Genomic DNA, 12500 nt, shown 5'->3' with positions numbered 1-12500 from the left:
TGGCACCCATGCTGGTGACACATAAAAGCACCCATTACACTCTCAGAGTGGTTGGTGTTAGGAAAGTTATCCAGCTGTAGAAAACCATACCAGATCAGACTGGTGTCTGGTGCAGCCTTCCAGCTTACCAGCCCCAGTCAAACCATCCAACCCATACCAGCATGGACAATGGACGTTAAATGATGATGATGATAATGATGTGATGTTGTATGTAGAACGGCAAGCTGATAGAAAAGTTATGCTGGGCAAAATATTGCTAAGCATTTTGTCTATTTTTATGTTCCGAGTTCAAATTCCACTGAGATCGACTTTACCTTTTATCTCTTTGGGGTCAAGTAGCCAACAAACCCTACCCCTCTCCTCAAATTTCAGGTTTTGTACCTATAGCATTTACCATGCTACACAAAGTGCTTAGCGACATTTCTTCTAGCCCTTTACGTTGTAGGTTCAAATTCTGCTGAGGTCAACTTTGTCTTCCATCCTTTCAGGGTTGATATACTAAGTACCAGTTGCATACTGAGGTCAATGTAATTGACTGGTCCCCTTCTCCCAAAATTTCAGGCCTTGGCCTATAGTAGAAAGGATTCTTTAGGGATCAATGAAATAAGTACCAGTTATGTACTGGCGCCGATATAATCGACTAGCCCCCTCCCCCAAAATTTCAGGCTTTGTTCCTATAGTAGAAAAGCTTATAATCATTATTATTATTATTTTCATTATTGTTAAGGTGGCAAGCTGGCGGAATTGTTAGCATGCCAGGCAAAATGCCTAGAAGTATTTTATCTACCTCTATATTCTGAGTTCAAATTCCATCGAGGTCAACTTTACCTTTCATCCTTTTGGGATAAATTAAGTACCAGTTGAACACTGCGGCTCAATGTAATCGACACATCTCCCCTTCTAAAATGGCTGCCCCTTGTGGCAGCAAAAATGGCAAAAGTGGATGGTATGCATCTAAGTGTAGACCTGTGAGTTGGAGAGAAGGCACTGGAGAGGGCACTTGCTCTTAGGGTTCCAGGGAAATCTTGGACAGTGGGGTTCCTTGATTATCCCTAGAGGTCCTCCTGTATCAGGAGGGCCACATCTCTATCATCCTCACCCCTTTTTTTTCTACGTCCCTTCTTTTTCAGTGTATACTGTGTAAACGTTATTTTTATTTATTTATTCATTTTTTTTTATCATAAGCCCGCCTTACTGGCTCCGGTGCTAGTGGCATGTAAAAAGTACCAACCGATTGTGACTGATGCCAGTACCCTCTGACTGGCTCTTGTACCAGTGGCACTTAAAAAGCACCATCTGAACGTGATCATTGCCAGGCTCGCCTTACTGGCTCCTGTGCTGGTAGCACATAAAAAGCACCCACCACACTCTGAATGGTTAGCATTAGGAAAGACATCCAGCTGTAGAAACTCTGCCAGATCAGATTGGAGCCTGGTGCAACCTTCTGGCTCACTAGACCTCAGTCAAACCGTCCAACCCATACCAGCATGGACAATAGACATTAAATGATGATGATGATGATGATGATGATGATGAAACCCCCACACTTTATGTCTGTCTCTGTATTGTCCACCCCTCATCCTTCGTCCTTGTGGCAAATAAATGAAATCATTATTATTATGATTATTATTATCATTATTATTAAGGTGTCAAGCTGGCACAATCATAAACACATTGGACAAAAATGCTAAGTGGCATTTCTTTTGATTTCATGTTCTAAGTTCAAATACTACCAAGGTTGACTTTGCCTTTCATCTTCTTCTGGTCGATAAAATCGAGTACCAGTCATGTACTGGAATCGATGTAGTTGACAAACACTCCCCCCCCAAAAAAAATTAGTAGTCTTGTGCCAAAATTTAAAATGCTTGAAACAATTATTTTACAGATTACATTACATTAAACTTGGCTGCTATTTCTAACAACTGAATTGACCACATAGAGGCTCGTGCTTTTGTCTATTATGTATTATGTTTGTATTATTTTATTTAATTTGTTTCAGTCATTTGACTGAGGCCATGCTAGAGCACCACCTTTAGTCAAACAATTCGACCCCAGGACTTATTTTTTGTAAGCCAAGTACTTATTCTATCGGACTCTTTTGCTGAACTGCTAAGTGACGGGGATGTAAACACACAAACATCGGTTGCCAAGCGATGGTGAGGATACAAACACAGACACACACAAACACACACACATATGTACATATATATACAACAGGCTTCTTTCAGTTTCCGTCTACGAAATCCTCTCACAAGGCTTTGGTCAGCCCAAGGCTATAGTAGAAGACACTTGCTCATGATGCCATGCAGTGGGACTGAACCCAGAACCATGTGGTTGGGAAGCAAGCTACTTACCACACAGCCACTCCCGTATGTTATCATATTTTTTCTTATTTTTTTGTCTTACAGATTTGCCATGTTGTGAAAAAGGGGAAAGTCAGGAATGCATCAACACATGTTTGAGTGCTGTCATGTTGTTAAACACAGACAATGAGAAGATTGATGTGGTTATCAAGAAGTGTGGAGAACCCTCCCCAATGGTGAGTAATGAATTGAATGGTAGGGACTAGCAAGGGACCAACAGGGGACCAACAGAGGACCAAAAAAGATGTCAGCTGTTGCCCTTCCACCCAGCTTGTGGGTCCATGTTTTGTTGTTGTTCTTTTTGTATTTTTTGTTTTGGTAGCTGGTGGTGGTGGTGGCGGTGGTGGTCGCAGTGACGGTGGCGGCTGCGGCTCCGGCTCCGGTGGTGGTTGTTGTCGTGTTGGTGATGCAACAACAAAGAATTTGGGAAGAAGACAAGTAAATAACATAAGCTGTATACACACACACACGCGCACGAGGAGATGCTGAAAATATTTCCTGGCTTTAAGGGTATCACAAAAGGCCTGGTTGGAGGACCATCCATCCATGTTCTTTTACAAGGCTTAGAAAAAGAAAAAAATGAAGGACCGCTGCAATAAGTGTGTGAATCTGAGACGGAAATACGTTCAATAAAACCATAATTAACTGGTCCTCCTGTATTTTCTTTTACTCAAAGCCAGCAACTTTTCAGCCCCCCCCCCCCACCACCACGTGTATATTTGTGCGAAGTTATGTTTAATATGTTGAAATATACTGGAACATATAAAGGTCCTTCACTGTGGAATTACACCTGGAAGAAAAGTCTCTTCCAGGACATTACACACACACACACATATACATATATATATATATATATACTCTTTTACTCTCTCTTTTACTTGTTTCAGTCATTTGACTGCGGCCATGCTGGAGCACCGCCTTTAGTCGAGCTAATCGACCCCGGGACTTATTCTTTTGTAAACCCAGTACTTATTCTATCGGTCTCTTTTGCCGAACCGCTAAGTGACGGGGACGTAAACACACCAGCATCGGTTGTCAAGCAATGCTAGGGGGACAAACACAGACACACAAACATATACACACACACTTATATATATATATATACATATATACGACAGGCTTCTTTCAGTTTCCGTCTACCAAATCCACTCACAAGCATTGGTCAGCCCGGGGCTATAGCAGAAGACACTTGCCCAAGATGCCACGCAGTGGGACTGAACCCGGAACCATGTGGCTGGTTAGCAAGCTACTTACCACACAGCCACTCCAATATTATATTAAATTAGAGACAAAACCACTATTATGCAAATCAAACAAAGAAAGACTTAAGCCAATACATAAAATAATTTATATAAATTTAGAAATTTAACGATCGTTTCATGTCTTATTTCAGCACATCTTTGAGACATTCTTCAGGTGGTTTCAAAACCTTCGCCAAGAAGGTTTTGAAACCACCTGAAGAATGTCTCAAAGATGTGCTGAAATAAGACATGAAACGATCGTAGTGGTTATTTATAATTGTTAAATTTCTAAATTTATATAAATTATTTTATGTATTGGCTCAAGTCTTTCTTTGTTTGATTTGCATAATAGTGGTTTTGTCTCTAATTTAATATAATATAATATTTTACTATAAAACTGGATTCAATCCTAAATCTGATTTTTTCCTGTAAATTTGGATTTATTCCCTAATATTTATTATATATATATATATATATATATATATATATATAGGGAGAGTTTATGAAAAAAACAAAAGACGAAGACAGGTGGTGTACAAAACAAACAGATGTATTAGTATTACGCTCAGGAATAGAAAAAAGTCTTTAACGTTTCGAGCCTATGCTCTTCTACAGAAAGGGACACAGAAAAAAAACGAGGAGAGAAAAAAATGTGTGTAGTGGCTAACGATCTATCATGGCGACATATATATATATGTATGTATGTATGTATAATTGTAAAAAGAACTTAGAAAGGAAATTTTCTTGCCTATATGCTGAGAAATAGACACTAAATCATTTCAACACATGTGTTTGTAACTTCTTTTAGTGTTAAGATGATTTAGTGTCTATTTCTCAGCATATAGGCAAGAAAATTTCCCTTCTAAGCCCTTCTATAATTATATATATAATTTTCACCTTAATCGGTTTCATTTTATATGCTGGCCACTGATAAATTTTTATTTTTTGAAGTTTTATCCTCATTTATTATGTGTGTGTGTGTGTGTGCATGTGTGTGTGTGTGCATGTGTGTGTGTGTGCATGTGTGTGTGTGTGCATGTGTGTGTGTGTGCATGTGTGTGTGTGTGCATGTGTGTGTGTGTGCATGTGTGTGTGTGTTTGTGTGTGTATATATGCATACATGTGTATATATATATTTATATATATATATTGAATGTGTGTGTTTAGAACAGGTATATGTAAATCTATGTGTGTGTGTATATATATATAAATATACACAATAGACACACACACACACACACTCACATATTCACACACATCTACACACACATACATCTGCACACGCATACATTTACATATCTGAACAGGGTTATCTGTTTGACATTCTACCAAAACTTTCTCAAGCCACACACACACACACACACACACACACACATTTCTATGAACCACAACCCAACACTTCCACCACCATCGCCACCCCCTCCCGACTCCCCACTACACCATCTCCACCACCACCACCACCACCACCACCGCCACCAATATATATGATAACACCCAAAACACAAGACCACACACCACTTTGTAAACTAAAGGTCATATCTGATAGGAAAATATATGTAGGTATATGTATATATGTATATATATATATATATATATATATGTCTATATATAAAACATGCAGACTCCTGTATTGTATTGGTGATGATGATGATGATGATGATGATGATGAAGGAAGTGATGCTGCTGGTGGTGATGGTGTGTCTATGCATTATGTGTGTGTGTATAACTGTACCTGTATCTGGATTTGTATGTATGTGTGCATGTATGTGTCTATGTAAAATATGTATGTATTTATGTTTTTGTATAGTGTGTGTGTGTGTGTCTCCACATTCGACCCCTGGTGTCTGTGACCCCCACCACTCCTCCTAGGGTTGTGGAAGTCAAAGATGTTGAGTGAAGGGGCCCTGCTGCTGTTGGTTGGTTGGTTGGTTGGTTGGTTGATGTGTATGTGAGCAGGGTTGTTCTCTCTCTCTCTCTTTCCCCTTTTCTCTCTCTGTGTCACTTGAGGAGGAAGGGGCACAGTCTGGAAAAAGATAAAGACTGCAAGGGTGAAGTGAAGCGGAGGTGGGGTGGGGACATTGAAGTGTTTCTTTGGGTTGTTGTAAACTGCAAAGAAAATGATAACAAAATGTTGGTAAATGTAGTGAATCCCCGTCCAGTGACCCCCACTCCTCATCATCATCATTGCTGCTGTGCTGCTACCCTAATTGCAGTTATTGGTGCCGGCAGCACTGGTGGCGGTGATGCTGGTGGCAGCGGTGGTGCTGGTGGCGTCATGGTTGTGATCATCATGACCACCACAGATTAAAGAAGTAAACTCATGCTCTGACTCTCTCTCTCTCTCTTTCTCTTTCTGCCTCTCTCTTTCCCTATTTACCCCCACCCCTTCCATCCTCCACACCATTATCCCTGTAATCATCATCATCACCACCATCATGAACATCATTATTATTCTCATCCTTGTCATCATTATCTCTCTCTCCCTCTCTCCCTCTCCCCCTCTCTCTCCCTCCCTATCTTCCCCCTCTATTCTATTTGCAGAAGGAAATAATAGATAGCCATCAGTGACAGAAGTTCAATTCCCAGTGAAGCAAAAACACACGTTCCTTTGCTGCTAAATTTTGAGTTTTAACCCTATCGAAGCAGAAAATCACTTCTATCCAATTAAAATGTCATAAACCCTTAACTGCAGAATGCAGTTTTATATAGCAGTCTACGTTTTGTTGAGAAATGCCATATTTGAAACTGTTTTTTTGTTATGTCAAGTTTTAGGGAAGCAACAAGGAAAATACCAATTCTCTATTTTTTAGCATTATTACTGAAATAACCATGAAGGATTTAAGGGGTTGAACTTACACTTTTTTTGTATTGGAATACAGTCAGTTGTAGTGAATCCTACCCAGTATTTTACTGGTACTTTAAACGAACCAGTTTTTACATGTGCCATACGATTGTCTATTCGTTAACCCTGTTTCCAATGAATGGCAACTAAAACATTATTTGATGTGTGAACATGTCTTAATTTTTTCCAGGTTCCAATTTGGAAGTGTTTCCTTCAGTTGGGTCTTACCAAAAATAAGACAAGTCTTAGTATAATTGACGGTGCCAAGCTTCAATGTTGCCGTAAAGCATTAAGTAGTAAATGCCGGGATCTGTGTAAAAAGGTAAGGATCTGAATAATTACTGTTATTGTTTGGCCCCAATCTTCTCTTGGAAAAGGGAACTCGACTTAGATTAGTACCTTTTTGTGAATGGTCACCAGTTGCATACCCATGACCTTTTACTATATCATTTGCAAATTATGATGATTACATAAATCTTGACTTCCTGAAACAGCTAGCGAGTTAAGACATTACATAATTTGTTATATTTCATTCTGTCTATATATATATATATATATATACACACACATATATAAATATATACATACATACATACATATATATATGTGTGTGTGTGTGTGTGTATGTATACATATATATGTATATATGTGTGCATATATATATATGTATATATATATATATATATGTGTGTATGTGTGTGTACATATATATATGTATATACTTATATATATATATATACATATACATACATATGTATGTAAATAATATATATATGCCTATATATACATACATATATATATATATATATATATATATAGATATCAACTGTATTTATCTGCATTACTACCTATAATGTGTGTGTATGTGCACACACACACACACACACACACACATATATATATATATAGATAGATAGATAGATATGTTTCTTTATTAGCCACACAGGGCTGCACACAGACGGGACAGATTACAAAGTAGAGATTTTCTTTTTGGGGGAGAGAAAAAGAAAAAAAAAGGTGGGTTAGGTTTTCGATCAAAATGGATTGTAAAAAGGAAAGAAGGAAAAAAAAGAGGAAAAAAAGGGAAAAAAACGATCAATAGGGATCATGTATCACAGTGTAAAATGCAAAGGGGGAAGCAAATAAGGTTTATCCGTGGGAAGAAAAGCCTATGGAAAAGACCAGGGTAACCTCGGACAATGATGTTACATGTTACCACATTTGTTTGCAAGTAGGTAACCGTCTGTTTTAAATTTTCCGGGTTCATAGGATTATGCTCAAGGTGGCTTCGTCATTCATACGTGCCATCCTTGCTACATTCACCCATCTTTTTTTGAAACATTCGCTAGACAAAACTTGCCTCTCTACTCTCACTTTTCTTTTCAAGTGATACTTGAAAAAGTTGATGAGAGATTGACCAGAGAGGAAAGTGTTTGTCTCCAATCCTTTCAGACGCGTCCACCAGATACATTCTTTTGCCATAGCCACAAGAATGATGAAAATAGCCCTTCCTTCCCGTTTGAAGGAAGGAGGCGTGACAATATTGACGATAGACTCGGCTGATATACCAACTCACCCCACACGTGACAGCAGTCATTCGACATAAGCCCACAGGTCGGAAATTGTTGGACACTGCACGAGTGCGTGCAGAATGGTTTCGTTGCTCTGACCACATCTCGGGTAGGTCGGCCCCTTGTTTCTTGAGCCGTGTCTGTAGAACTTATCCCGAATGGGTAGCGCTTCTCAGTAGCACTGCCAGGCCAAGGATCTCTGGAAGTTGTCCATGGGCCCTGGCCCGAAAGTTGTCCTGAACAGGCGGGTTAGGTATTCCTTGTTGATATCCAGGTTCTCCCTGAGCTCGTCGTTGTACCTCCTCTCCACTAATCCCCTATAGAATGCTTTGGTTGTATTGAAGTCACTCAAGGTTGACCCGGGACAGCATAGTTGCTTGAGGGCAACGCGATACTCGCGGTGCCATTCGCCCTTCCTCGGCCTCTTTTTGATCCACAAATAGATGTGTATTTGCTTATCTCTCTCCGTTCTATTCCATTGCAGACATTCAGCAGCCTGTGGGGTGACAGTTCCAAAGCATTCCATGCTAATTGTCTCACTCCAATGCAGTCTCTGTTGGACCCCATGGAGACACCTTTACAAATGTGCATCAAACAAGGTAGGTTGACATTGTTTAATCAGCTCAATAAACATACTCAATACACACACACACACTGTGACAGAGAGAGAGAGAGAGAGAGAAACATGCGAATCATTGATTAAGAACTACAAGAAGAGATTGGTTGAAGTGGAACTGAATAATGGTTATGCTATGAAGTATTAAATCAGAATTATCAGTTATTTATGTTTTGAACGAATACTTCTTTCACCCCTAAATATTTATGATTGTATATAAATTCCTTAGTAACTATAATTTATTAGTTTCTTTTGCATATTCTTAGTTTATGCGTGTGTATGCAAATATAGTATTGGTATATCCCATTTATGTTCATTAGAAATTAGATAGAGAATATTGACATGTACGAATATTTATTTCCCCCCACTGTATATACATTTTTGTGTATATATATATATATTTATGTGTATATATATATACTCACACACCTATATACACTCACACCACGCAGACAGTTGTTATGAATTCTTCTTGCTCTTCTTCTCCCACAGTGGATGAACCGTGCACCCTGGGCTGTGATGGCCTCAACTTCTGCACCAATTTCAACAACCGACCTGTCGAAATGTTCCGCAGTTGCAACTCAAAGGCAGACAATGCTGCAAAGCGGGAACTGCACCATTGGCAGAGAGGGGTCATTAACCTACCACAGATGCGAATACCGGTCAAAGGTCATGACCTTTACTATATATTTTCTTTGTGGTTTGATTTGTTTATTGTTGTTATTTATTGTGTTGAGAAAGAAACACATTTCTTGTTTACAATAACTTTCTAATTGTATTATGCTATTTTTAGCAAACAAAAATTTTTGTTTATGTAACTTAATGTTATATTCAATTCTGTCTCCGAGCGCATGCATGCGCATGTGTGTGTGTGTGTCAGTGCATATATATATATGTATATATATATATGTATATATACATACATTTACATATATATATATTATTCATAATATTATATTATATATATATATATATATTATATATGTCTGTATGTATATTTTTGCTATTATGCAAAAGTGTTGCAAGTCCAAAACGTTGCTCTTACAGAAAACAAACAAAAAAAAAATAGTTTCACCATTCCATAGCAAAACTATTGCACTACACTTTGACAATTTTTGATGTCTTGGCATCTAAAGCAGCTGGAGATACGAAAGTTTGACCAAAAGAACTGGCTACTGCAAACAAAAAGAAATATTGAAAAAAAAAAAAGCATTTGGCCAACAGCTTAACATAATACCAACATATATGTGTGTGTGTATAAAAGATATACATACATATATATATATCATCATCATCATCATTGTTTAATGGCATCAGCATCATACCATGCTGGCATGGGTTGGACGGTTTGACTAAGGACTGGCGAACCAGATGGCTACACCAGGTTCCAATCTGTTCTGGCAAGATTTCTACAGCTGGATGCCCTTCTTAAAGCTAACCACTCTGAGAGTGTTGAGGGGGCATTTTACGTACCACCAGCATGAGAGCCAGTCAGGTGGCACTAGCATCAACCATGCTCAAATGGTCAATTCCAGTGCTACCTGAATGGTGTTTTTTACGTGCCACTGGCATGGATGCCAGTCAGTCAGCACTGACATCAGCCATGTATATATATATATGTATGTATGTATGTATATGTATGTGTGTGTATATATATATGTGTGTGTGTATACATATACACACACACGCACACATACATATATGTATACCATCATGATGATGATATATGTGTGTGTGTATAAACACACACACACTACATCTACATGTACATATGTGTGTGTGTGTGCGTAATATGCACACACACACACACACTCTTCCCAACCGTGCTTTTATCAATTTGTTTTTTTTTGTGTTATTGTTACAGATATCAAGACTTGTGAATATGGAATGTGGAAGACCATTGCCTGTGCCTTGCAAGTGAAACCATGCCATGGCCAGCCGACACCCCTCTCCATCTGCCGGTAAGTAAAAACTTAAATATACACAGCCTTTCACATCAGAAGGGCAGCTAAAAGTAAACACTCCTTACCTAGACTCAACAAGGGTACCTCCAAGTAGTCACTCGACCTGCTAGAAATAGCAACCAAATTTTCCACTGTCGAGGTCAACTTTATTTACCATCCTTCTAGAGAAGGGGAGGGGGGCATCAACAAAATAAAATACCAGTTATTTCATCTGTTCAACATTTATTTAATTTATATTTTTGTTTCTCCATGTTTCTTTTGCTTGTGTAACAGAACAGAAACAACATGGATAGAGGTTAGAGTATGGCGAGAAGTACAGGTACTTTGAAAGCAAACTTACCATATTTGGTGTCAGATAAGATGCACTTTTTCCTTCAGAATCACCTTAGGTCCTAATATTGATGAGTACAAGTCCTTTTCTCAAATGTAATTCTTGAGAACTGAAGATGCAAAATTACCTCATTTTGTCTTACTCATTTTACCCCACCTAAATTTGTCTTTTAATATACTCATAGAGAACGGTGATAATTTTCTGAAATAGAGTTCTGAATATGTCATAGTGTTTGCTTTTAACACGTTTAGAGAAGGTCATTTGCTTGGCGGATATAGTTTTTGTAAGGCAGGAAACTTTTGTAAAAAAGCAAAAAAAATATTTTTCCTGAAAGTCAAAAATGCAGTAAATATTTACTCGATATACCCCCACCCCATCAATTCTGCCCTCTTTCATTTTCTCCCCAATTTTATTACCGTTTCACAGAGAAGATTGTGAATACATCTTAAGGAAATGCATAAACTACAAGCAGCTACCACGTGCAAAAAACGTCTCCATTTTATGTAACCCACTGCCGTCACGCATGGATAGTCACCAGTCATGCATATCAATCAGGAAATATTCCAGTGAGTATTATTCACAGATAGTTTTTCTGTTTTGTCTATTGGATTGTTTTTCTGTGTTTTTTTTTTACTGTTATTACTAATTTTTTTTTTAATATATCTCTTATCCCACTAATTCATGTGTGTGGGTGGGTGGGATAGGATTGCAAAGATTTGACAGCATTAAGGCTGTTGCTAAGAGAGCACAAATTAATTTCTTTGTTATACTCGTATATATCTATCTATCTATCTATCTATCTATCTATCTATCTATCTATCTATCTATCTATATATATATATATATATATATATATATATATATATATAAAATATAAGGAATGGCCATAATAGGACATTCGACTCACTAGAAAGAGCAGCCAAACTCAAACCGCTAAAAGTTGTAATTCTGAAATTGAAAGAGAAATATAAACCTTTACCCCTTCATCTCTGGACTATGCATAGTTTCGGCAAACTTTGGTAAACAAATTAATTAAATTGAATTGAATTTATTTACAACTGGCGTGCCTTGTCAGCAGAGAAGCCAAGGACGAGTATATATCCATGAGGCGATGGAAAGGAAGCCTCCAGTCTATATGCTATAAATTTTCAAAATCTAGCGCAATTGTGCGGTCTTCTCAGCAGCAAATATAAACTGCTGATTTTATTTCAAAATTAGTCAAAAATCAAGGTAGACTATCTTTGACTATCTTTTCTTTCTCACTGGACCGCTGGTAGCGGAGAATTTTTTGTAGAATTTTTTGCTACCCTTATATTTATATTTATATATATATATATAATATATATATATATATATATATATAAAATATAAGGAATGGCCATAATAGGACATTCGACTCACTAGAAAGAGCAGCCAAACTCAAACCGCTAAAAGTTGTAATTCTGAAATTGAAAGAGAAATATAAACCTTTACCCCTTTCATCTCTGGACTATGCATAGTTTCGGCAAACTTTGGTAAACAAATTAATTAAATTGAATTGAATTTATTTACAACTGGCGTGCCTTGTCAGCA

At 37.8% G+C, this 12500-nt stretch overlaps 1 protein-coding gene across 1 annotated transcript in view; it reads left to right on the top strand.

The window, feature by feature from the left end:
* Window positions 1-12500, top strand: part of LOC115216613 (reversion-inducing cysteine-rich protein with Kazal motifs-like) — a 75908-nt gene that overhangs the window by 41052 nt on the left and 22356 nt on the right. The window contains exons 5-10 of the mRNA XM_029786090.2: window positions 2409-2539; window positions 6637-6768; window positions 8502-8616; window positions 9126-9302; window positions 10498-10594; window positions 11355-11494. Coding sequence (XP_029641950.1) covers window positions 2409-2539; window positions 6637-6768; window positions 8502-8616; window positions 9126-9302; window positions 10498-10594; window positions 11355-11494 — 792 coding nt within the window. The remainder of the gene's footprint in view (window positions 1-2408; window positions 2540-6636; window positions 6769-8501; window positions 8617-9125; window positions 9303-10497; window positions 10595-11354; window positions 11495-12500) is intronic.

The sequence above is a fragment of the Octopus sinensis genome, linkage group LG10 (assembly GCF_006345805.1).
Source record: "Octopus sinensis linkage group LG10, ASM634580v1, whole genome shotgun sequence".
In the NCBI taxonomy this organism is placed as follows: Eukaryota; Metazoa; Mollusca; class Cephalopoda; order Octopoda; family Octopodidae; genus Octopus; species Octopus sinensis.
The sequence above is the reverse complement of the archived record's forward strand: the minus strand, read 5'-3'. Positions and strand labels throughout refer to the sequence as shown.